This window comes from Danio aesculapii, chromosome 23, assembly GCF_903798145.1.
Source record: "Danio aesculapii chromosome 23, fDanAes4.1, whole genome shotgun sequence".
NCBI lineage: Eukaryota > Metazoa > Chordata > Actinopteri > Cypriniformes > Danionidae > Danio > Danio aesculapii.
The window spans coordinates 14,186,958-14,214,475 of record NC_079457.1 but is presented as its reverse complement, the minus strand read 5'-3'; the positions used below and the strand labels follow the sequence as shown (position 1 = coordinate 14,214,475).

Here is a 27,518-nt window from a genome sequence, read left to right as displayed (position 1 = left end):
TGTAGGTTCCCAGAGAGAAACCACCCCTGTCGAAAATTAAACGGAATGTTCAACAGTCACGTAAAACCGCAGGCTATCAATTTCTCATGGTGCGTTTCATGGAACTGTATTTACACCAAACTTATTTTCACAGATGCAGAATGTTGCCTTTGGCCATTGGTCAGGAATGTTTTTGTGGTGCGAGTTATCATGGGTCATTCATCAGTTTACATGGTCATGGTTAAAGCCAGAAAGAGCAGCTTCAAAGCAGTAAATCAGGTTTAGGCATACCTGGCGGTTGAGGAACGTTGACAGCCTCTACATTTTCCCCCCAGGCCACCACTCCCTCTGCTGCTGTTATTTTCACTTCCAAACCTTTGGTCTACCTCCTCTCCTCCCATTCCACCCCCTTCCGCTTTTACACAACTGATCTTCACTTCTTCAAGAGACTCAGCTTATTTGTGTCGAGGACCCTAAAGTTCTAGGACTGAAGACAAGGTTTTTTAGTTGGACTTCAGGTGAAGGGTACGCGATGCGGCCACCCACGTTGACCCTGGATCTGCTCCTGCTGATCAGCTTGTTGATCTACACCCGTGGAGAGCAAGCGTCTTACAGACCTCAGAGTTGCACACTTGAATGCATCCGTCGGGTAAGATCTGCTTTATGCTTTTGACATTCAGCTGAGCGGATCAATGTTTGGAGAATCACTGGTACTTTGTTTCTGAGTTCCACGAAAGCTGTAATGTTAATATTTAGTAAGTGTCAATATTTGAGTTTTGATTATGTAATTAAAATATAAAAATACAAAATTTTGACTAACTCAATAATAATAACTACAATTTCTGGGTCAGTAATCAAATATAAAATTGTCTTTAATAGATAAATATTTTTATGTTTGTTATTAATGAAACTAATATAATGGTCTGTTTTATTTATATATATATATATATATATATATATATATATATATATATATATATATATATATATATATATATATATATATATATATATATATTAAAATTAAAATACAAAAATACATAGTTTTGACTAACTCAATAATGACAACAGTTTTAGTATTTCTGATTGTCCCTAATAGGTAAAAATGTGTATTGTTATTAATGAAATTAATATAATTGTCAGTTTCATTTGTAGTAAGTCATCTATGTATATGTGTGTGTATGTATGTATGTACACACACACATATACATTTGTTATATATATATATATATATATATATATATATATATATATATATATATATATATATATATATATATATATATATATATATATATATATCCATCCATTATATCCATTTATATCTATCCATATACAGTTGAAGTCAGAAATGTTAGCCCCCCTGTGAATTTTTTCATCCAATTTCTGTTTAACGGAGAGAAGATTTCTAACGGAGAAGAACACATTTCTAAACATAGTTTAAATAGTTTAAAGGACTCATTTCTAATAACTGATTTGTTTTATCTTTGCCATGATGACATTAAATACTCAGAATCAGAAAGAGCTTTATTGCCAGGTATGTTCACACATACGAGGAATTTGTTTTCGTGACAGAGCTTCTACAGTGCAACAGGATAACAGAGACAGGACAAAAAACAGATAATAAATATATAAATATATATATATATATATATATATATATATATATATATATATATATATATATATATATATATATAAATTATTTGAAAAAAAAATATATATTTGACTAGATATTTTTCAAGACTCTTCTATACAGCTTAAAATGACATTTAAAGGCTTAAATAGGTTAATTAGGTTAACAAGGCAGGTTAGGGTAATTAGGCAAGTTATTGTATAATGATGGTTTGTTTTGCAGACTATTGAAAAAAATAGCTTAAAGGAGCTAATAATATTTACCTTAAATGGCTTTTAAAAAAATTAGAACTGCTTTTATTCTAGCCAAAATAAAACAGATAAGACTTTCTCAAGAAGAAAAAATATTATCAGACATACTGTGAAAATTTCCTTGCTCTGTTAAACATTTGGGAAATATTTAAAAAAGAAAAGAAAATTCAGGGGGGGCTGATGATTCTGAGTTCAACTGTATATGGTTGGATATATATGGATGATGTATATGGATGGATATATATATATATATATATATATATATATATATATATATATATATAGATAGATAGATAGATAGATAGATAGATAGATAGATAGATAGATATCGATGGATAATGGATGGATATATATGGATGATAAGGATGGATATATATATGATATGCATTATATATATGTTTATTTATTGTCATCATGGCAAAGATAAAATAAATCAGTTATTAGAAATGAGTTATTAAAACTAATAAGTTTAGAAATGTGTTGAAAAAAAAATCTCTCTGTTAAACAGAAATTGGGGAAAAAATAAATGGGGGGCTAATAATTCTGACTTCAACTGTGTGTATATGTATATGTATATGTATATGTATGTATGTATGTATGTATGTATGTATGTATGTATATATATATATATATATATATATATATATATATATATATATATATATATATAGCATGTAAATAAATTGTGAATATGAATTTAAATTTTGGATGTGATCAATCGTTTGACAGCACAAATGTTGGTCATTTTTTGCTGCTGGTTTTTCTGGTTGCTCAGTTTAATGACTATAAGAGGAATAAACTCTCATAAAAACATTCGGTGAAGCCAGCTATTTTTGCTTAAACATTATATCATCTTACTTGCGTATGGCAAAAAAATATATAACAAGAAATGTTTTTTTTTTATTCCAATATATATACAAATGTGTCCTCAGGGGAAGTATTTGCTCATTTGATTAATGAGGCAGATGATCTGAAATTTATTTTCTTTACTGAAGACTTCTTTTTTTTAGGGGGACCCAAAATGTGAATACTGCAGAATCACAACAGACGATGTGCAGGTTTCTACCATTGTTCCTTTTTCCAGTCCTTTTGGAAGTAAGTCATTATTATTTGGAAGTTTTTTATTTATTTATAAATGATCTCCAGTACCCATAAAACGTAACCAGCTTTACACTGCTTGTGTAAAAAAAAAATCTATCAAATTTCTCAGTCTTAAATAAAGCTAAATATTCCTTTATAGACTATTTTTATTTATTTTATTTAGTACTATTTTTTTCAGGAAATTACAATTGGTCAGAATAACAAAAGTTTTAATTTCCAGACCTTCAAACTGTTCTGATGTTTAAACTGGCATTTTATTGTGAAAATTCATATAAGCATTTCCTATATAATATCATAAAATGACTTTTTGTTATTTTATGCAGCTGTAAATGATAAAATTTTCATAATTCAAACAGCATTTAATAATACAAAATCATATTTTACTCAAACATAACTAAACAATGTAAATCCAGAGAACTGAATGCTACTTTTTTGTTTATTATATTAAAGGTGCAGTATGCAAGTTTGACACCCAGTAATTAAACTAGGTATTGCATCTCTGGATTTTTACAGTCAGTAGCTGTTTCCATCCAAAGATGCGAATTAAATTTATACGTAAAACTGGATTATTGCATAAAAGATGTGCGAATAAAGCAGCGTTTCCATCCAATGAGTCAAAGCGAACAAAATCGTCACCTCCTGATTAACTGTCGCCAAATATCAACAATAAAATGTAATTTGCTGTAATAGGAGAAGCTGCGTGAATCTTTTCTTCATTTAATAAATGACTTTCGCCTCAGAAGACAATCCTGACACAAAGTAAATGCACGGTGGCGTTTAAAGGCATAAGATGCGGAGCACAGACGCTCTTGATTCTGGAGGTTATTATTAATATTATAACACAGTAATACTGTATGTAATGGTTAAGGCGTTTTAGAATGACCAAAACAATATTTCAGATGTTTTGCAAAGTGCTCAGCCTGCTGGTTTGTTTATTCACACACATTTTTATCATCACATGATCTAATATAACAAAATCACATGACCTTTTTTAATGTGCATATTGGAATTTGTTCAGTAAAAGTGTTTCCATCGTAGTTTATGTGCGTCTTTTCCTATCGAATAAAACGTTTATCCTACTCAGTTATGCGCATGTTTTTTATGCACATTTTCAACATTTATGCGCATCTTGGCGTTTCCATCAACCGTTTTATTAGGCTCATATCCAAAATGCACACATAAATATTTGATTGGAAACTTAGCTATTGAAACAAACGCAAGCACAGGTTTCCAGATTGAGGACCAACAAGGCTAATTTAAATGTTCTAAATAAAAGCAACGGCACTTGATAGAAATAATCTTTTCCATATTAAAAGGAGTTTTTGTTCTAACCAACACCTCGAATTGATATATTAGAAACGGCTTCTAGTTCCCACAGGTGAACAACAGAAAACTCATGTGCTTAATTCAGTGTTAAATGCTAATAATGTGAGTTTGAATGCCATTTTACATGACATTTATTACCATATACTGAAAGCAGCAGCTTAAAAATAAAATAAACCGTTTGAGATAAAACTTTAGAACTGACTCAAAACCAACACATATCAGTGATTCAGCATGTACATTTAATAATGTTAAAGAGATTTAATATGTTTTAATTAGATTATAAACCTTACCATTTCGTGAGTGAGTGCAGTAAGTGCAGTTTCTGTGCTTCTGTATGGCTGTATTGAAATTTCTGTCATGTTTCGTCTGGTGCAAACAGCCAAATGGCTTATCACTGCATGGTCTCGTCACGTAGCATGTTGTTAGGACACTCGGTTACAATGTAACCTGCTCACCTAATGTTTACGCTCATAATGTTTATATAATTTGCTAATTTATAACCTCATGTTGAACTCTGAATCTGCATCTCATTTCGAGGCTGCTACTGTCCACCGGAGGTCACATTTTCGGTCACGGACGTATGCTTTGAGAGCCTTTCTGAATGATTGAATGAAATATGGGGTTTTCCATTAAGGCAACCCGGGTGCTGAAATATAATTGGCTAAACTGGTATTGGGTGTGTTAAAAGAAGTAAAATAAAGACAGCATCCCGGCAGGAAAACACACTTTTAAAGCAGAATATCTGACTTTGGCATTGTTTTTCAGATAAACAAGAATGTTCACTTGGCATGTTTCTTTAATATCTGCAAACGTATTGTTATTTTTTTTGCTTTAGAACAGTCAAAAACTTGCATACAGCACCTTTAAATGTATGTGTTATAGATTGCTAACAATGCAAAAACACATGAGGTTAATGATTGGGATTTTTGTGCCCCTTCACGAAAGAATAACATTCAGAAAAGTGTTTTTGCGTTTTCCCTTTAGCAGTGATCAGTATTGACGCATACCAGAAGGATTGCAGCTTTATTTATTTTATTTTTTTAAATTTATTTATTATAAAAACACACGCAGTGTAGAAAATTACAGGTCTCTGGATTTGTACCTACAATTGTTTCGACCATTTCGCTAAACTAAACAGGCTGTTTAGCCATGTAATCGTTAGCAGAAGTTCTAGGAATCGCTTTCATTTTTGCATTTGCTTGAGCCAAACTATAATCAATATCTGTACTTGTCCATTTGTTGCTGCTTTCCCAAACAAGCTTTTATTTTTTCACTCTCAAATATACCGTCTGTTGTTTTCAGCTGCTTTTAATTACTTTTTCCACTTTTGTTTCTCTAGTTTTTAACAGTTTACCTTGTAATGCATTCACCATAAATCTACACGTTCAGTTTTCAAGAATGACAGCAATGTCTGCATCTGCCTGTTCATCAGTATACAATAGGGGAAATAAGTATTGAACATGTCACCATTTATTTAAGAAAACATATATTTAAAGGGTGCTGTTGCCTTGAGTTTCACCGGATGTTGATGGAAACCAAAGAAATCCAAATATGCAAAGAAAACAAAACTAATTAGTTTACAAATTAACTTGTTTAATACAATGAACAGGGAAAAAAGTATTGAACACATGAGGAAATGGAGGTGTTGAAAGGCAGCGAAAGCCCAGACAGCAGCTGAAATCTCTCAGTAGTTCTTCAGCAACCCTCTGCCCTTCGTCATTGTAAATTAATATTAGCTGCTTCAGTTCAACATCTACATTATCAGGACGATGAAGATGAAACCAGGGTGGACATTTCAGCAAGACGATGATCCAAACCACAGCCAAAGAAACTCTCAAATTATTTCAGAGAAAGAAAACCAAGCTGTGGAATGGCCCAGCCAATCACCTGATGTGAATTCAATAGAAAATACAAAATAAAGATCAGATTTGATAGACGAGACCCACAGAACCATCAAGATTTTTACACTCTGTTGACGTCTATGGAAAAAAACTCACACCTGAGCAATGCATGTGACTTCATTCTCCACATGAGAGGCGTCTTTAAGAGGCATCATTTTAAAAATGATGACTTTATATAAAGTATTCAATACATTTCAGTAGTTTAGTACTTTCTCCTTGTGTACATTATTACACACAAATCATTTTTCAGATTTCTTTATGTATTTTTTTATTTTTATGTCTGTATTGTTTGTGTTTTTACCAAAATCTGGTTTAATTCCATGTCAACAGCTTCTTTTGAAACATCATTCCCAGGAAAAATAAATTGGCGTGTTCAATATTTATTTCCCCCACTGTAGCTATTAAACACATCTATTAAAGCCATTGCTCTAATTGCTATTAAAGCAAGTCATGTGTGAAGCTCATCAAGAGAACAGCATCTCTTTGGGTGGTAGTGTTAACTTTTCTGCTTGGCCAGGTTGTGTCCCTTGGCCTTGTCACTCATTTCTAGGGCAGGAATCTCCAGATGTCTGCCAGCATTATGTTCATGCACCTCACAATATTAACATCGAGTTTGAACACAATGAAGAGCCAACATACGATACTGTTACGGTGTCATGGAACCCCAGCCAATACGGTAATATCTATCTATCCAGCTATCCATCTATTCATCTGTCTCTGTCTGTCCGTCTTTTCATCTATTGTTATATTTTTATTTTCATCCATTTTTGCTTTTTATTTATTCTTTCAACCTATTTATCTGTCATTCCATCCATCAATAGATTCATTGATCACACTATCGTTCTATTTATTCATTTGTCCCTTTTTGCCTTTTTTTGTATGTCTGTCTATCTCTTTGTTTTACATGATCCAGGCGGTCTGTCTCTTTGTCTTTCTGTCATTCTATCTGGCGTACCATTCTGTGTATTCTAATCCATCTGCCTCTCCTATTGTTTATCGTCTATTTGTTCATCCATTTGTCCATCCATCCTCCTTATTTTTGTTAATTCATTTGTCCATCTGTCCATTTATTCATCTATCCATCCGTTCATCCTCCTATTTGTTCAACCATCTGTCCATTTGTCCATCTTTTTTATATTTTTTCATCCATTTGTTGGTTCGTCCATCCATCCTTATGTCCTTCTATTTGTTCAACCATCCATTCATCATTCTTCTTCTATTTGTTCAACCATCCATCCATCCATTTTCTTCTGTTTGTTCACCCATCCATCTGTTTTTCATCCATCTGTCCATTAATCCATCAATCTCTCCATCCATTCATCCTTCTATTTGTTTAACCATCCATCCATTTTTCTTCTATTTATTTTTCCATCCATCCTTCAATTTGTCCATCTATCTGTCCATTCATTCATTCATCCATCCATCCATCCTTCCGTTCTTCTATTTGTTCAACCATCCATCCATCCATCCGTTTATTCTTCTATTTGTTTAACCAACCATCTATCCATCCGTTCATCCTCCTATTTGTTCAACCATCTGTCCATTTGTCCATCTTTTTTATATTTTTTCATCCATTTGTTGGTTCATCCATCCATCTATCCATCCTCCCATCCTTCTGTTTGTTCAACCATCCATTCATCATTGTTCTATTTGTTCAACCATCCATCCATCCTTCTATTTGTTCAACCATCCATCCATTTTTCTTCTATTTATTAATCCATCCATCCATCCTTCAATTTGTTCATCTATCTGTCCATTCATCCATCCATCCTTCCATTCATCCATCTGTTCATTCTTCTATTTGTTTAACCAACCATCCATCTGTTCATTCTTCTATTTGTTCAACCATCCATCCATCCGTTCATTCTTCTATTTGTTCAGCCATCCATCCTTCTGTTCATTCTTCTATTTGTTTTACCAACCATCCATCCATTTATTCTTCTATTTGTTTAACCATCCATCTGTTAATTTTTTTATTTGTTCAACCATCCATTCATCCGTTAATTCTTCTATTTGTTCAACCAACCGTCCATCTGTTAATTCTTCTGTTTGTTAAACCATCCATCCATCTGTTCATTCTTCTATTTGTTTAACCATCCATCCATCCATTCTTCAATTTGTTCATCCATCAATCCGTTCAACCATCCATCTATCCATTTGTTCATCATCTGTTTGTTCATGTTTGTCTTTTTTTCCGTTTGTCTGTCTCTTCGTCTTCTATTCTAATCCATTCTATTCTACTGTTCTAGTTCATTATGTTTTTCTATTCTGTTGTTTGTTATCATCTATCTGTCATTTCTCCAGCTACTGATCTGTTTGTCAGCCTATCTAATTATTTCGTTGATGTGCACAGGAATTGCGTTCTTGCGTGGATTTCAAGTAACGCTTCAGGTTCTTGGTGGATCTCAAATATTATGTCAGCTTTTTCTCCTGGGAAGCAATTTATCTCTCACCCCTGCTGATGCACAGAGGGTATGTAAAAAGTCAGAAAGCAAGAAACCACAAAAAGCATTTTTATCATTCTTTAGAACTGTGTAATGCATGTGATAACCATATCACATTACGCTTATGGTGGTATCATATTGTGTATCTACAGTATGTGCCATGTCATGAATTCCTGAAGTCATGAGGTCATGGAACTTATTTCCTTGCTGGTTTTGCACAGGTTTATTACTCCGATCCCTTCACGCGTCTGTTCTTGGATAGGGAGTATGTTGTGACTGTCATGGCACTGCCCGTTCCTGAACGGTGGAACCAGTTCTATCAGAAGAAACAGTTCTTCACCCAGAGTAAGACTTTCTTCTTTTCTAGTTCAAAACAATCATGCAATTAGTTTGATACCCATTAGAAACGTTGACAACTTGTCTTGTCACATTCAGACTATCGCATGACAAATGATGCTTGCGTTGTAATAAACCTGTCAATTGTGTTGATGTTTTCAGCATGTCCTGAAAAAAATGGACTTGAAAAATGTAAGAAAGGTGAGTGATTTTTGCGTCTTTTTTATTTTTGTTGTTTGTGCCACATATTTTCATTATATACAGTATGTGTGCATTAATGTATATCCTGTCAAACATTATAGACTGGCATCCCACATACGTTGAGGTCCACCAGGACAACCGGGACGTTTATGTGACCTTTAACCTTGCTCCTGAGAACTTTGGAGTTCGTCAGTATTTTTCGTCATGTTTTGGAGGCGGACGACGGAACTACACGAGCATTAAACCAGTGGGTTTTCAATTTTAATTATATATTGTGTGTATATGCAGTGCTGTGCAAAAGATTTAGGCCAACATCAAATCTGTTGTTTTACTGATGGTATAATGGCTATATGTGACCCTTTACCACAAAACCAGCCATAACCGTACATTTAAAATTGAGATTTATACAGGATAAATACATTTTCTTTAAGTTGATGTATGGTTTGTTAAGATAGGAGTTAGGTTAGAGTTAGTGAATTATTTTTGGTTTAATTGTTTAAGACATATGAAAGACAATGTTGGAGAGAGGCTGTTTGTACTGGTTTGAACTACATTTCTATCAGTTATATTAGCAATATTGTCTGAATTGTGAATGTTAAAAAGTACAGATAGGTTTTAATCCATTATGCCATCCCTTCTGGGAAGGACTTCAGTGGTAATAGTTTTAATTGTCAGCATGATAATGATCCATTTGCAGTGAAATCCTATAAATAGAGTGGAGGAACTATGACGTCACCTTATAGGCTAATCGGCTGTTAGCATAAAACTGGTTCCCTCTATTAAATCCCTATAGGATTTTCCCATAGGCATTTTGAAGATTGCAAATAATAAGCTCTGCGTTAAAATACTGATCATTACACTTGCATGTATTGTCCAACCGGATAATCCTCACACGAAAATACAACTTTTAGCACTTTTGGGTTTTAAATGCAAACAGAACAATTGAAAAGCTAACATTAGGCTATAAACGGACTACAGTGCCTTCGGGGTGCTCGCCTGTGATGTCAGCACCACCCTGCAACACACAAATTTTCAAGCTTATTTTTAGAAATATGGTTCATAACAAAGATTAACTCTCTCAGTTTATTATATTATAATCCACGCTAAATATTATAAACAAATAAATAAGCAAAAACACCTCTGAATAGACTTACGTGCCTTTTGGATAGTTTTTTTATGTGGGAAATACATTTTGTTTTGCTTTACGGATGTTGTAAAAGTTTTAAAATTGTACGTGTAAATGTGTCTACATAGTATTTTCATAAGACATATTTAAATAAGTGTATCGCTAGCCTTAGTAACAGATGACAGAAATGAGGTTTGAGGGACAAGTCTATATGCCTGTAGGTTTCATCATGGACACAGAACAACATTTAATATTCCTTTTTTTGGTCATGAAGTACAGCGAAAAGCAGCCCGGACAGTCACATATTCTATACATTTTAGAGAGTGTAAATATTGCAGTTATAACAGAGTTAAATGTGTTCAGATTTAACTGATGAAAAATCTATTGATCACGTTAAAATGACAGTTAACCTGTATCTATTTTTACACATTTATTCACACGTTTGCATTACTGAGAGCAGGAGACAGGCTGCACACGTAAGCAGTATCCCCATAATATCGTTTAATTAAAATAAAGGATCAACAAATGACTCAGTCTCAACAGTCTTATGAATTCCCAATTAGAAAAATACTACAAACTATAAATTACTATTCATGAAAATACTTAAATCACAGACAAATCCAAATGTCCAAAGAAAACAAGCTGCATTCCAGACCAGTTCAGCTTGATGATGTATAATAGCTCAGACACCGCCTGTAGTCCCATTTAGCAACTTGGTAGCAACCGTCTTTTTAAAAAAGTAGCCGATTTTTAAAACAAAATTTGTGAAATATTTGGTGAAAGAAAACAGCTGATGAAGAGCAGACAGTCATGAAATGGCGTACACAGTGTCCAGACCTGAATATTATAGAGTCTGTATGAGATCACCTGGACAGAAAAAGAAAAATAAGACACTCTAAACCAGGGGTAACCAACATGGTGCCCTGCGAGGACCACATGAGTTGCCCGCAGGCCTGTTCACTACCAGTTTAGCTGCATTTAATATTTTTTGTAGCTTTTTAAAATCACACTTGCATCTATGTAAATTTGAAAATGACATTAACCTCCTAGGGCTTGAGTGTCCACATACGTGGGCAGCACTTTTTAGCTCTTGGCTATTTAAAATACTTTGAATGTTTTATATTTTGTTACAGACATACAGTGTCATTCTGCAACTGTTTTGCAGCATATGAAATGTCCCAAACACTTCTTTTTTTACTCTCTGATAGTCAAAGCAAGTAAAAAAAATCAATGTTATATATGCATCAAAAAACATTCAGGAAAAAGTGTTTTATGTAAATTCAGACCACGAGTCCACATATATGGACATAATTTTTCTCTAAAAGTACATCGTATCAAAAGATTATACTAATTAGGTTCCAATAAGCCCAAATAGCCAAGAGTAATAAAAAATGCATGAAAAAAAAAACACCTTGGGCCTTAAGAAGTTATATATATATGTATATATATATATATATAAAAAAAAAGAAATTTCATTTTAGATTAGAGCTAGCTGGTCTCCACAGCAATGGTTGCGGGTGCAGTAAAGGGGAGGAGATGATTTGAAAACATGGCAGAAAAACATATCATTTTCACAGTGAATAGGAGGAAGAGTTATTTTTTACTTAATTTGGTGACGGCAAATCAACACAATGTTGAGAGACATTTCAGAACGTGTCACGCAAGCTAACATTTACCATGCTAACTACCCACCAGGCAGTGCACTACAAGTGGAAAAAGACTGCGAATTAAAGGAAGGTTTGTGAAAAACCTTTTTTCACGAGACCGATGAAAACCTCCAAAAAGCAACGGAAGCCTCATTTAGAGCTACACATATTTTGATTAGAAAAACAAGGCAGAAAAACAAAACTGACCAGAACGAATATAATCTCCACTCTCTCCGATGTCCAACTCGGCAATGGTTTGAAGAGTGTGTTATGTTAAAAATGCTGTAAAATTTGATTCACCTAACACAATTGATCATCTGTACAAACATGGTACATTGTAGTGTATGATTTCTTAAAAATTGTTAGTGGCTAGTGAAAATATTGTAAAAGTGATATATTTAAAATGTAAATAACTGCAGAGATTTATAGAAATAAAGTGTTGCATACTGATATTCACTATTGTGAGAAATCATTAACGTGATCAGTGTCTTAACATAGATGAATATCATTATTTATTAATAATAACATATAATTAAAAGTAAATTTAGCAAATTTGTTATTCGAGAAGTGTGTATTAAACTGGTAGCCCTTCACATTAATCAGTACCCAAGAAGTAGCTCTCAGTTTCAAAAAGGTTGGTGACCCCTGCTCTAAACCTAAAGAGGAACTCTGGAAAGTGCTAAAAGAAGCCTGATACACGGCACATTATTTTAGAAAATGTCAGGACAATTAGAACAAAACAAGCTGTGCGTGGTGCCAAGGGAAGCCACACTAAACATAGACTTCATTTATTTATTTATAATTTATTTTACAGTTTTTACATTTTACAAACATATTAAACAACCCTTATAGAAATAATTACAACGAAATAAATTAAATTAATAATAAAATAAAATAAACCCAATTACACTACTAGGGTAAGACATCAACATTTATGCAACAATCTCAATGTTACAATTTGAGTAATGAAAGATTACAAATTAATGTACTATTATTGTCAAGATCTAGCAAGGATGATCAGTCTAGATCCAGCAGGAGAGTTTTAACATAAGAAAAAAAGGGCTTCCAAATTTGAACAAGCGTTTTCTTATGTCTTTGAAGGGAGTATCTAATCTATTCTAGTTTCACAAAATATAGAACATCTGGGGGGCTGGGGGCTCTTCCAGTTTAATAAAATTATACACAAAAATACACACTTAGCAAGCAAAGTAGGAAAGGCCACAAAGTTTGAAAAATGGGTAATGTATAATTATCAGGCATCACAGCAAACAGGTCAATAAAACGTGATGGTGCTATATAGAAGTAATGGCTGAAAGAGAGAGAAATACTGAACCTCAGTATGAGGAAAGAGCTGGGCATGTTCAGAACATATGGGATAAAATGCCTAAACCCAAATGACACCTATCACACTCCAGATTAATAGTCCATGCGAGCCTACATTTCGACTAGTGTACTCAGTGAACCACTTTACACTAATGAGGCAGCGATGTGCGCATGTAGATGAGGAATGAACCCTGTACCAAAATATAGACTTTTGCTTGATGAGGAAATGTGCTACTGTTGTTGTTGTTGTTTTTAGTACATATTTCCTATATTTTCTCTTTGTTTTATATTAATTCATTTATTTTTTACATTTTGTTTTTATTGATTTTCTAGGATTTTAGTCTTAACAAGACACACCACACATACCGTTTGCAGAATCTCCAAGCAGGTACAAACTACTCTTGTGAGGTAAGGTTTCATTCTTAACATTGCAAGGGTGTGTGTTGGTTCAGGTTACTGTATCATTACATTGTCAGCTTTCGTCTTTTATCTTAATCAGTCAAGAGTATTCACATCAACAGAAATCTGCCAATAGTTTGACTGCAGCTTTTCAAATACAGTGCTCAGCATGTACAAGTACACCCCTCACAAATCTCACAAATTAATAGGAAACTATACAATATTATATTTGTGCATAAACATTAGATTAGTCAGTACTGAAGCCAAGTCTGGAGCTTATCTAACAAAATAACTTAAGATAATGGTTCAAAAACTAGTACAGCCAAATCTATATGTTATAGAAAAATATTAAATACAAATTTAAAAAAGAGAAAAAAATCAAGATAAGCAAAAAAAAAAAAAAAAGAAATTTTGTTAAAATTTTGTAGATTGTAATTTATTTTTGCAATATTTTGCCTGAATTTAATTGTATTATCTTTCAATTTCTAAATATATTTGGTGACTACAATATTATTTTAATAAATAAATCTGTTTAATCTGTTTTGTTTAAATGAACCAAAATACATTGCCTATATTCACTGAGAAATAGATAAAAATATTCATTTTCAAAATGATTTTGTACTTAATTATGCTGAGCTCTGTATAAAATCAGTAACTGTTGTATATTTCTTCATTTTAGATTGCAGCTGATGTTGTGGATGCTGTCAGAAAAACATTTCTGGTTGTAGTTAATCGTAACTTTGAAGGTAATAGCCCCTTTCACACAGCGATACCAGTAAATAAACCGTAAAATTACAGGAACGACTTTACCGGTAAATTTAAAAAACTACTGTTCACACAGACGTTACGGAATGTTTCCAGAAAATACTGTTCACACATTCATTCAAAAATACCAGTAAATTCTGGCATCATTAACCAGAAATGAGCTCTACATGGCTGCGCTTGTATTGGTTAACATAGGAGTCTTTTGTTGATGGTTTCACTTATATTTAAAGCTTTAGCATTTATGCAGCTGCTTTGTCCCAGAGACATCCAAAGGCAGAAGTGCGAACCGCAGCTAAATGTTTACACATTTGACAACATTACAAATCCTGAGGATGGATGAGTATTGTGAACAACTCGGATGAAAACATATGGAGGAACACTTTTGCATGTCGAGATGTACATAATATGTGTGTGTGCTGGTGCTCACTAGCTGCTTTACGTGCACATGTGTCAAACAATTGAAGCAGAGCTTGAAGGTAGACAAACAACGGTTTATCATAAGCATTTAATTGATGATTTTTTTACACAGTTAGCATTAGGAAGGAACATAGAAACGTTATCTGACTAAAATCTAGCATCTAAATGTGGGAAAAACATTCAAAGGCTTTTATTTTCATTAACAGCGCGGATGTGAATGTGTTTGAATCGTCTGATTGGCTGGAGTAGACATCCAACATCATCGCGTTCACGTCTAGAACGCGATGACGTTTCTGCTAATTTTCATTGTTTGTAGAAGTTTGTGTTTGGAGTGTCTGACAAGACCATTATTTGTCCTGCATTGGAGAACCACCGTGTTTTGTATAGTCCGATAAAAGAAAACAGCTGTTATTGTAATATTTTGTGTTGTGTTTACCGCTTGAGACTTATTTTTGACTATATGGGAATTAAATGTTTTTATATTTGCACTCCCCGACAAAAGTCTTCTCATTGCTCCAAGTTGTAAGAGCAACAAATAATAACTTGACTTCTAGTTGATCATTTGGAAAAGTGGCAGAAGGTAGATTTTTCAGATGAATCATCTGTTGAACTGCATCCCAATCATCACAAATACTGCAGAAGACCTTTTGGAACCCGCATGGACCCAAGATTGTTAGAGGAATCAGTCAAGTTTGGGGTTACATTCAGGATGGGGACGAGCGAGAGATCTGCAGAGTGGATGGCAACATCAACAGCCTGAGGTATCAAGACATTTGTGCTGTCCATTACATTACAAACCACAGGAGAGGGCAAAATCTTCAGCAGGATAGAGCTCCTTCTCATACTTCAGCCTCCACATCAAATTTCCTGAAAACAAAGAAGGTCAATGTTCTCTAGGGTTGGCCAGCCCAGTCACCAGACATGAATATAATTGAGCGTGTCTGGGGTAAGTTGAAGGAGGAGGCATTGAAGATGAATTCAAAGAATCTTGATGAACTCTGGGAGTCCTGCAAGAACGCTTTCTTTGCCATTCCAGATGACTTTATTAATAAGTAATTTGAGTCAGTGCAGAGATGTATGGATGCAGTCCTCCAAGCTCATGGGAGTCATACACAATATTAATTATTTTTCCACTGCAGCATGACTTTATATTCTATACTGTACATTATTTCTGTTAAGGGACAAGACTTTTGTCTAAGCAAAGTCAGACATTACTGTCCTAATTAAATCATTAAAAATTAAGCCATGGTCATATGTTATTTTGGTAAAATAAGCTTAATCTAGAGGCCTTTGCCTTTCATATAAGCCACTTCTAATACTAAATGATCAACTAGAAATCAAGTTATTATTTGTTGTTCTTAAAACTTGGATAGGCAACAAGAGTTTTGTCAGGTAGTGTACACTGCCAGTCCAAAGTTTGTAAATGGTAAGATTATATGTAATTTTTAGAAAGAAGCAAATTCTACTCATTCATTGTATCCAAAATACAGTTAAAACTGTTAAGTTGTGAAATATTATTACAATTTTAAATAAATAATTCATTTCAAATTGAATTTATTCATACGATTCAAAGCAGACGTCTTCAGTGTTGCATGATCCGTCACAAATCATAATATGATGATTTGCTGTTCTATTATGATCAGTTATTGTTTGTACAAAATTACTAATAATGATACCTACAATTATAAGTGCTGAAAAGAGTTTTTAATATTGTGAATATAGTGATACTGATACTTTTAGAATTCTTTAATAAAAAAGAAAGTTCTAAATAATAGCTTTTATTTGTTTATTTATTTTATATTAATTATATATTTTTAAACTAATGTATTTCTAAAGTAAAAAAAAAATAGAGAGTTGTGAATATGGCTTTACATTTTCTTTGTTTGTTTGTGTATTTCTGAATACAAATGTATGTGTATTTTCCCAGTATAGTGCTGGGTTCCGGCTAGAAGGGCATCCGCTGTGTAAAACGTATGCCAGAGTAGTTGGTGCCTCATTCTGCTGTGGCGGCCCCTGATAAATCAGGAACTAACTGAAAGAAAATGAAGGATTGAATGTACAGTTGAAGTCAGAATTATTAGCCTCCCTGTTTAATTTTTGCCCCTATTTCTGTTTAACGGAGAGAAGATTTTCTCAACACATTTCTAAACATAATAGTTTTAATAACTCATTTCTAATAACTGATTTATTTTATCTTTGCCATGATGACAGTAAATAATATTTGACTAGATATTTTCAAGACACTTCTATACAGATTAAGGTGGCATTTAAAGGCTTAACTAGGTTAATTAGGTTAATTAGACAGGTTAGGGTAATTAGGCAAGTCATTGTATAATGATGGTTTGTTCTGTAGACTATTGAAAAAAAATTTTAGCTTAAAGGGGCTAATGATTTTGTCCTTAAAATGAGTTTTAAAAAATTTAAAACTGCTTTTATTCTATCTGAAATTAAACAAATAAGACTTTATCCAGAAGAAAAAACATTATCAGACATACTGTGAAAATTTCCTTGCAAAAACATAATTTGGGAAATATAAAAAATAAAATAAAAATAAATCAGTGTTGGGCTAATAATTATGACTTCAACTGTTTGTGTATTTACTACCAGCAAAACAACATTTACACTCATTGATGAAAAATTTGGGCTGAACTATTCCTTTAAGGACACGTTTTATAAGCTTACAAAAACGTCAACAATTCGCCTGAAGTGCATACAGTAACTGTGGGTGGAGCAGCATGTCAGGCAGCTTTTATAGAGGTTACACACCCGCTGAATGTCTTAATATGTTTACTCTGTTTCCACTCTCACATTCAGAGCTGCCGGCTTCACGGTTGACCGACAGCCCTTCACTGATGGTGCTGCTGTCTCTAGGAGCCCTGCTGTCTGCAACAGCAGTGCTCGCCTTCAGCATTTTCTACAAGAAAAGACTGAAAAAGAAAAAGGCCCTGACCAAATTGAGACCAGGTTTGAGCTTTATAACTTCACTGACATGCATAGTGCGCATTGGCTAAAGTATCAGTTCTTTATGACATCTTTTAATTATCCATAAATAAAGTTGGAAAGTATTTGAGAATGCCAACTGCGCTGTGTTGTGCTATTAAACTCTTTTTAAAATCTTTTTGGTAGAGATCGCAGAACAGTACTACGATAAAAAAACAGACAGCGAAGGACAATGTGTTTTATTGGACAAAAGCATGCGCCCCCCTCGCCTCCTGATCTGCTACTCTAGTAATGATGGTCCTGCACACGTCAGGGTCGTGCTGCAGCTGGCTGCTTTTCTGCAAAGGCACATGGCCACTCAAGTAAGTGTTTCAATTAGAAGCTATTTTATAGAATACCTTTTGTTGTACAAAACTATATCATGATAAACGATGTTATAGACCATTTCAATGTGGTTGACCCTTAAAAATTTCCCACTTGTTATCATCATAACTGTAACAAGAGGCAATTCAATCATAACTTTATGTTAAAACAGCTATCATAACGTTATTTATCAATATATGGCTCTTTTTGGATTCTCGGAAGCTACAGACCAGGCGTGACCAACCCTGTTCCTGGAGATCAACCTTCCTGCAGATTTCAGTTGCAACCCATATCGAACACACCTGCCTGTAATTGTCAAGTGCTGTTCAGGTCCTAATTAATTGGTTCAGGTGGGTTTGATTAGGGTTGGAGCTGAACTTTGCAGGAAGTTCGATCTCCAGGAGCAGGGTTGAGCACCACTGCAATAGGCTGCTATAGTTTACCATGTTTGTAAACATTCAGGATGCGCGCACAGCACGTTTGCCATCCTACCGCACAACACGACATGTTTGCTATTGCAACCTGTCTCTTTTTGCAACCGGGAACCTGTGTGACGTAGGTTGGTAATTTGTCTATAGAAATTAATAATGTTCAACAGGAAATACATTAGAACCATTGTTATTGTTTACATTCCTCAATATGGTCTACAGCAGGGGTGGGCAAACTCGTTCCTGGAGGGCCGGTGTCCTGCACAGTTTAGCTCCAACTCTAATCAAGATTCAGATTCTAATCAGATTTTTAGTGATCTTGAAGACTCTGATTAGCAACTTCAGGTGTGTTTAATTAGTGTTGGAGCTAAACTGTGCAGGACACCAGCCCTCCAGGAACGAGTTTGCCAACCCCTGGTCTATAGTACAGTCATTTTAAGACTATTTTTTGCCGCTCATTAAAATATTGCCAGAATGACAAAATAATTCAATTCAAGTTTATTTGTGTAGTGCTTTTTACTATAATTACAGGTCTTGTTAGTTATTAATGGTTGACTCGTTCAACCTTTATTAACAATGGGCAAAACATTGATCACATTAGTCCCTTTTGATGTATTAATGATGTGTTACTAAGTTATTAGTAGGCCCACACGGAATCTGCATGCACAGAAATCCGCAGATTTTCAGCCCATCAAGTCTAGTTATTTATACTTGTGTAAATGTGTGTAAATATACAGTATATTTATTCAGTTTTTAAATTAATTTCAGTAAAATTGACTAATATGAAAAATGTTCATTTGGTTTATTTTCAATACAGTTTGTAAAGTGTTTTTTCAGTCTTTTAGTAGATATGTTATATGATACATTTATTTTGTTACCAAATAAGTGGATTTGCATTGTAAACATTAAATAAAAGTTAAAAAGGTATTATTTTTTATTTTACATATGAAGTTTTTAGTTACGATACTCTCATAATCATTCCACATAAATCTGCAGATTTTTTTTTACAAAATTCTGCACAGAAATATCGTAAAATGTCCGCAGAGTCTGGTTTCTGTTATTAGTAGTGCTTTGCATTGTTATGCTGAGTTCAAACTGCATGATTTTCAAAGTAGTCGTGTCACAGATGTTTTCACACTGCATGACTTTCTGGGCTAGCGTTCTGTCGCTGCTGTATTAACACTGTAGGATGGATCGGCGACAGGGGGTTTCACACTACATGACTTTAAAATAAAAAGAATCGCCGACAATGTTGTCTAAACTACATCTCACAACCAAACAAACGCGAGAAGTGACATGGAAACAATGGGCAAGGTCATTTAATATATCTTTCGTTATTATCTACATAATGGAAAAACAAGGCTTTATTGCGGTAGAAAATGTACTTATTGTACTGGCCTTTGAAGACAATTAGCAATTTCTCAACTGATTTTCTTTTTCGATCCGGTTGTGATATTGCTCAGATGACACGTCAAACAGACACTGGTGCTCCTGCCAAATTTACACTAGTTTTTCCTCCATTTCTTGGGTCCAAATAATCTGAAAATGAGCGCTTTTAACTGCTCCCTCAAACTCCCTCTGGCCTGCAGATGCACACACTAGCGGATGCTGCTCTCTCATTGGATCACTGATGTTGTTTTCAATCAGAACACAGTTCACACGGCATGATTTGAATCGCCGACAGCTCCAGATATTTAGCATGCCAAACATCTGACAGGTGTCAGCGACTCATAGGCGATTCTCCCAGATCGCGTCTTTGATAGTTCACACTGTGTGATTGTTACTCTCGTGAATGAGGACCGATTTACTTGTTATTTTAGGCATTTGTTGCCATTTTCTGAAAAATTGTTGGCGAGTCAAAATCAGGTCTAAAATCCTGCAGTCTGAACTCGGGATTAGTTTATCAAATGGATCCTTATTGCAATGCGATGCCTACTCTTTACCTACAATTCTACCTTTTTAATAGATCTTTTTTGTAGATTAATAGACATTTAATAAATAAATCAATCAGTGTTGAACAGCGGTGAAAAACAATTTCATTGCACATAGTTTTGTAAATAGAGTTATTTAGAAATCGAGTTATTTAGAAACATGGATTTTATTTCACACATCTATTGACCAACATCTTCTCAAACATAATAACAAAACAAGTGAAAAAAAAGTGTAATGAACAAATAAAACGGTAAACAACATTGCGAAATTGAAAAATTTAAGTGATCCTGAAAATGTTTGGGTTTCTTATTTACTGTATGTTGAACCCACACACACCCACACATGTGCATTTATTTATTTATATTTGCTTATTTTATTTATTTGTTTATTCATTTGTTTAGTTATTTGTATATTATTTTTCGGTTTTTATTTTTATATATATTTTTATTTAATGTTGTTTATTTATTTATTATTTTGTTACATTTATTAATTAAAAAAATAATAATTTTATTGTTATTTTTCTATTTTATTTTTTTTTATTATTATTATTATTTATTTTTTTAAAGAATGCTAGAACCCTGTAGCCATTGACAACTATAGTAAAAACTATGGAAGGTCAATGGCTACCTGTTTCCAACATTCTTCAAAGTACTTTCTTAATAACGTAAATAAACATAATTAAAACAATTGGAGGGTGAAAAACTATTTAATATTTTCAATTCTTTACCTCAAAATGCTCTCTATCTTCAATATATTTTTTCCTGTTCAGGTGCATTTGGACCTGTGGGAGGCCCTGGGTATCATGGAGGAGGGCATTATGGGTTGGCATTGCAGGAGAATGAAGGAGTGTGACTTTGTGCTAGTCATCTGCTCTCGCGGTCTCCTTCAGAACCAGATCAACCAGTCTGAGGATGAGGAACCGCTGGAGAACACAACCTTAGCTGTGGTTTCTATGATCGGAGAAGAGCTATGCCGTGCTAAAGCTCTGGGTCAAGACCTTTCCAAATACATGGTGGCCATATTCGAGTACTCGCAAGAGTCCGATATCCCAGCAGCGCTGAGTCTGGCTTCAAGATACATCCTGACTAAAGACTTGACTTTGCTCTTCTCTCATCTTCACAGAGTGGCTTTGCAGAAGCCTGGAGTTTACCTGCAGGTGGAGAACATTTCGCAAAGTGGCTACTACAAACTGCCGGCTGGAGCTACACTACAGCTGGCCATCCAGGAAGCCAAAGCACAGTTCTCTGAGGAGCAGTGTGAAGGAAATCCAATCATTTCATAAGGACGGCAGTAATTCATGCAATTATAACACCGTAATGCAACACCCAATGCATGTCCATTTAAAAGTATAATCCATATGATAAGCTACTTTTCCACAATCATTCTTAATGGTTGTCAGATATTTGAATGGTTCCAGTCATATTTGGACTTGAGCCTGGTATGATGCAGCACAATTACAAACCATTCTCAACCAGGAATGTTCTTGCTATTTACTTCTAGGTACTACATCTTAATTTACTTCTCAAGCATTCAAAAGTGCATTCTGTATAGTATTAATAATATGAATGGAATTCTGACGTACTGTTTCCACCATTTGTCATTATCACATTCAATTCAAATTATTTGTATAGCGCTTTTCACAATAATTATAGTTTCAAAGCAGCTTTACAAAAAGTGCATATTACTGCATTACAATCAAATTTGGAGCAGATAAGGTTGTTAGTTACCATAACTTTATTAGTTACTAATACCTTTAACTAATTAGCTAGTACATAATAGCTTTTTCTATATAAATAAATATATATATATATATATAAAACATGACATGACCTGCCTACAGTTAGGTCCATAAATCTTGGGACATCGACACAATTCTAACATTTTTGTCTCTTACACAAACACGATCAATTTGAACAAGATGTACTTTAACTGCAGACTGTCAGCTTTAATTTGATGGTATTTACATCCAAATCAGGTGAACGCTGTAGGAATTACAACAGTTTGCATATGTGCTTCCCACTTGTTAAGGGTCCAAAAGTACTTGGACAATTGGCTTCTAAGCTGTTCCGTGGCCAGGTGTGTGTAATTTCCCCATTATCCCAATTACAATGAGCTGATAAAAGGTCCAGAGTTCATTTCAAGTGTGCTATTCGCATTTGGAATCTGTTAGTCAACTCTCAAGATAAGATCCAAAGAGCTGTCACTATCAGTCAAGAAAGCAATCAATAGGCTTGAATAGAAAAAACAAAACAAACTCATCAGATAGATATCAGAAACATCAGCCGTGGACAAAACAACTGTTTGGAACGTTCTTAAAAAGAAAGAGCACACCAGTAAGCTCAGCAACACCAAAACCCCCGGAAGATCACGGAAACAACAAATGTGGTGGACGACCAATGTATTCTTTCTCTGGTGAAGAAAACACCCAACAACAGTTGGCGTGATCAAGAACACTCTCCAGGAGGTAGGTGTATTTGTGTCAAAGTCAACAATCAAGAGAAGGGTGAAAACAGAGGTTTCACCACAAGATGTAAACCATTGGTCAGCCTCAAAAACAGGAAGGCCAGATTAGAGTTCTAAAAAAAGCCTTTACAGTGCTGGAACAACATCCTATGGACAGATAAGATCTAGATGTGAAGAGAAGAGTATGGAGAAGGACAGGAACTACTCATGATCCTAAGCAGTGAAGCATGGTGGTAGTAGTGGCATGGCGTGGGCATGTATGGCTGTCAATGGAACATGTTCTCTTGTATTTATTGATGATGTGACCGATGATAAAAGCAGCAGGATGAATTCTGAAATGTTTCAGCCAATATTTTCAGCTCATATTAAGCCAAATGCTTCAGAACTCTTTGGATTGGATGGTGCTTCACAGTGCAGATGGAGAATGACCCAAAGCGTACTGCAAAAGCAACCAAAGAGTTTTTGAAGGGAAAGAAGTGGAATGTTATGCAATGGCCACCTGATCTAAATCCGATTGAGCTTGCAAATGACTTGCTGAAGACAAAACTGAAAAACAAGCAGGAACTGAAGACAGTTGCTGTAGAGGCCTGGCAGAGAACCACCAGGATTGAAACCCAGCGTCTGGTGATGTCTATGCGTTCCAGACTTCAGGCTGTAATTGACTGCAAAGGATTTGCAACCTAGAATTAAAAAGTGAAAGTTTGATTCATGATTATTATACTGTCAAATTACTTTTGGACCCTTAACAAGTGGGAGGCACATATGCAAACTGTTGTTATTTCTAAAGCATTCACCTAATTTGTATGTAAATAGCCTCAAATTAAAGCTGACAGGCAGCAGTTAAAACACATTTCAAATCCATTGTGTTGAAGTATACAGTCAAACATGTTAGAATTGTGTTGGACCTAACTGTATGTCCGTTGCGTCATTTCATTCCCATTCATAAATTCTCTCCCACGGCCTTAAGGGACAGTAGATTGTCCTCACTTCAGAATATCACCGAATGTAGTTGGTCATCCATGTACTTCTCATATTCTGTTTACTATGAATTCGGTAATGCTACTTGGCTTATTGACTAATGTAGAGTGGAAGTATGCAATTTTGCATCATATTTCTTTTTTTCTGTTTATTAATGAAAAATTTATCGTCCATATTACGTTACACATGACATGCATTACCAAGCCAACAAGTGATGTATTTGTATTACATTCCAAAGAGATCTGTTATCAGCACCTCCGTGGAAAAGGAAATCATATTTGTGTTGATTGGGCCAGATTCACATGGAACAGAATGGTTAAAGGTGCCTTAAAGTGCATTGACTAAATAAGTGAAACTCGGCAGAAATGGTTTTATGCTCATTTATAACCACAGGAATTAACCCCTAGAATGAAACGTTTGGTTTTGACCATGTTTGAAGCATTCTCTGATGCTCTTTGGCTTGTGTCAGTGCCTGTGCGTGCTCTTTTGTGCTCTGTCTTGCTCACACACAGACATTTAATTTTGGAGAGAAATGGTACATTCCACTGGACAAGTGTGAATTTTTATCTGTGCAAATCATTATAGGATCGCAAACAAGCAAAGCTGATGATAATCGGTTTCTTCTGGTGCACTTTGTTCGTAAATCCACAAGTGTGTAATTTAGGCACAGTTTCTTAGAAGAAATCACACATAGTCAATGGAGGAAGGAAACTGACGCAAGATATACATGACTCCGTTCAAAACCCTATTCAGAAACCAGCCACAATGTCATGTAGGTTTCCTTATGAAAACTTTCAGAACCCCTGAACAACCGCATTGATCATGCACAGGAGTTTTCAATGGACAAGTAATTAAGATTGTTGTGAAAGAGGGAATCTGAAGTATGTAGAGGTTGCTGAAAGCTGTGAATGTTTGATATTTTTTTATATAAGCGTGTATTTATTAAGCATTATTTGCATAGCTCCTGCTTCTTGAACGTTACAGTAAATATTCCAAGTAATAGCATGCTCTGTCATTAGGTGTTTACCACAGATTGAGAAGAAAAAACGCAAAAAAACAACAACTTTTTATATTATTTATTGCATATAATTGACATTAAACCCAGTTATTTGTATTTACTTTGGTCATACTCTAAGGCATGTTGGTTTCTTAAACGTTTGTGTGTGTGTGTGTGTGTGTGTGTGTTACGATGCAACTGTTTGTATTACATGAAGGGAACATTCTATGTTTGTGTTTTGACAAAATACCTCTTAATGTCAGTGCATGACGTGCATTATCAAAACACACAGCTATTTATGTCTTTATTATGTGTAATCTTGTTCACACCACAGTTTAAACAGTTCTGCTGGGCATCTGTTTTTTTTTATAAAACCTAAACTTGCATAAATTGCTTAAGAAAATTTATGATTATGATGTGTTTTGTGTGAATAAAGTTTTATTACTTTTATTAAAGAGCGCAGTATATTTTATCCTGTGTTTTACTGCAATACAATGTTTGGCTGTTGGTGTATAATCCGAAACAGCTGTCTATTTACAAAATACCCCTTGTTAAGAAGCTTTGATTTATGGATCAAATGTTTAGCTATAATAGTTTTTCCTCTATTTGATAATTAGCAGGAAACTCAAAGACCACAGCTTTCCGTGATACAGTAAACAATCGTAAATTCCTTCACCTATAAGTCTTGTAAAATCTTGCCCAAGCTGTTTTAAAATCCAAGAAAGCTGATGTATTTCCCTCAAATATTTGTGAGCAATTTAAAAGTAAATATTTTGCTTCGTGCTTCACTCACTTGTATGTTTTTTGTTGAATGTTCCTATAAACAGGCAATCATAAAATCCCACTGGAACTGTAATTTTAATATGTCCATTAATGAGCTCAAATCAAACGCAGAGTCTGATTAGCGTAGCTGCAAACAATCAAAGATGGGAACTGGAAAAACATTCCTGATTCACCTTGAATGTTCATCATACTGACCATTATTTCATTCGTTTTCTTTTCGACTTAGTCCCTTTTTTTAATCTAGGGTCACCACAGCGGAATGAACCACCAACTTATCCAGCATATGTTTTACGCAGCCACAACCCATCACTAGGAAACATCCATACACTCTCATTCACACACATACACTACGGCATGTCTTTGGACTGTGGGGGAAACCGGAGCACCCGGAGGAAACCTGGGGGAAACATGCAAACTCCACACAGAAATGCCAACTGACCCAGTCGGGCCTTGAACCAGCGACCTTCTTGCTGTGAGGCGATTGTGCTACCCACTGTGCTGCCTCTTGATGACCAGAATAAGGTTAATTCCTATACATGTTCAAGGTTTTTTGTAGGCTAGAGTGTCACAATTATATCCTTAATTAAACATGTGCGCCAATCCAACTCTGTTATAAAAAGTTATTTATATATAATATTATCTGGAAATATGAGCCTCATTTTAGTGTTAATTCATCCAAAACTGAAAATTGTTATTAATTACTCACCCTGATGTCACTCTGAAATATCTCCCATCCACCATAGAGCTAAAATACAGCAATATTCCCAACTCAAAGTGTAGAAAGGTATAGGTCACTGCTCATGACTGTGCGCAATATACTGACACTGCGAAGACTGTTGAATAAAGTCCTTGTTTTTATTTAATGTGTGCATAAAAGAATTCTCGTAGCTTGATAATATTATTATTGACCCACTAAAGGCATATTGTCTGTTTGAGATTTATTTCGTGGTATTTTTCTGCACTTTGCGAGTCGCGAATCTTGCTGTCTTTGGAGAATGATAGAGCTTTCAGATTTCATCTAAAATATCTTAATTTGTTTTCCGAAGACCAACAAAGGTCTCAATGGTTTGGAATTACATCAGGGTGAGTAAAATCAATAATATGATTTTCAATTTTAGGTGAACTAACACTAAGTACCCCTTTAAAAAAAAAAAAAAAAAACACCCCTGCTAAAAAAATCTGCTTAAACCAGCCTGAGCTGCTTGGCTGGTTTAAGCTGGTCGACCAGCCTGGTTTTAGAAGGGTTTTGACCATTTATTTGGGCTAGGAGTGGAAGATGACCAGCTAAAACCAGCTTGACCAACCTAGCCAGACTGGTCAAGACTGAGGTAAAGCTGGTTTCATATTCGCACATTCTCTTTAATAATATAATTTCAGAAAAGTATTATTAGCAAGTTCTAAATACGGAAATCACATTAGCAGCCAATGACTATCAGTGGCGTCACGGTGGTGCAGTCGGTAGCATGATCGCCTCACAGCAAGGCGCCTCACTGGTTCGAGCCTCGGCTGGGTCAGTTGGCATTTCTGTGTGGAGTTTGCATGTTCTCCCTGTGATTGCGTGGGTTTAGAAAGTCCAAAAAATAGAAAACTTTAATTTTACCATACACCACACTGCTTTTAATGCCAACCGGAGACGTCTTTGGCTAACAGCCATCAGAAGAGCTTAATAGAGTGAGGACCTCATTAAAAATGCTCGACTCAGCAGTTCTCAATTTATATCAGGTTTGTTCACGCTATGCTGAATCATACACATTACTCGTTTTTGATTGCAGCAATGATTTCA

At 34.7% G+C, this 27,518-nt stretch overlaps 1 protein-coding gene across 1 annotated transcript; it reads left to right on the top strand.

The window, feature by feature from the left end:
- The first annotated feature begins 145 nt into the window (after window positions 1–145).
- Window positions 146–25,407, top strand: si:ch211-207e14.4 (interleukin-17 receptor D). The gene is made up of 12 exons (XM_056449073.1): window positions 146–628; window positions 2,877–2,961; window positions 6,712–6,870; window positions 8,548–8,666; window positions 8,860–8,983; window positions 9,137–9,175; window positions 9,277–9,422; window positions 13,604–13,678; window positions 14,349–14,415; window positions 17,666–17,815; window positions 17,978–18,153; window positions 21,284–25,407. Exons 1-12 carry the CDS (start codon window positions 512–514, stop codon window positions 21,794–21,796), a joined length of 1,770 nt encoding a protein of 589 aa, XP_056305048.1. The 5' UTR covers window positions 146–511; the 3' UTR covers window positions 21,797–25,407.
- Window positions 25,408–27,518: the final 2,111 nt, after the last annotated feature.

Bases quoted from the DNA above. Each gene is read 5' to 3' on its own strand.
- si:ch211-207e14.4 (XM_056449073.1), top strand. From the start codon at position 512: ATGCGGCCACCCACGTTGACCCTGGATCTGCTCCTGCTGATCAGCTTG. The intron at 9,176-9,276 runs GTGAGTGATTTT...CAAACATTATAG, and splicing joins ACTTGAAAAATGTAAGAAAG to ACTGGCATCCCACATACGTT. The intron at 18,154-21,283 runs GTAAGTGTTTCA...TTTCCTGTTCAG, and splicing joins AAAGGCACATGGCCACTCAA to GTGCATTTGGACCTGTGGGA.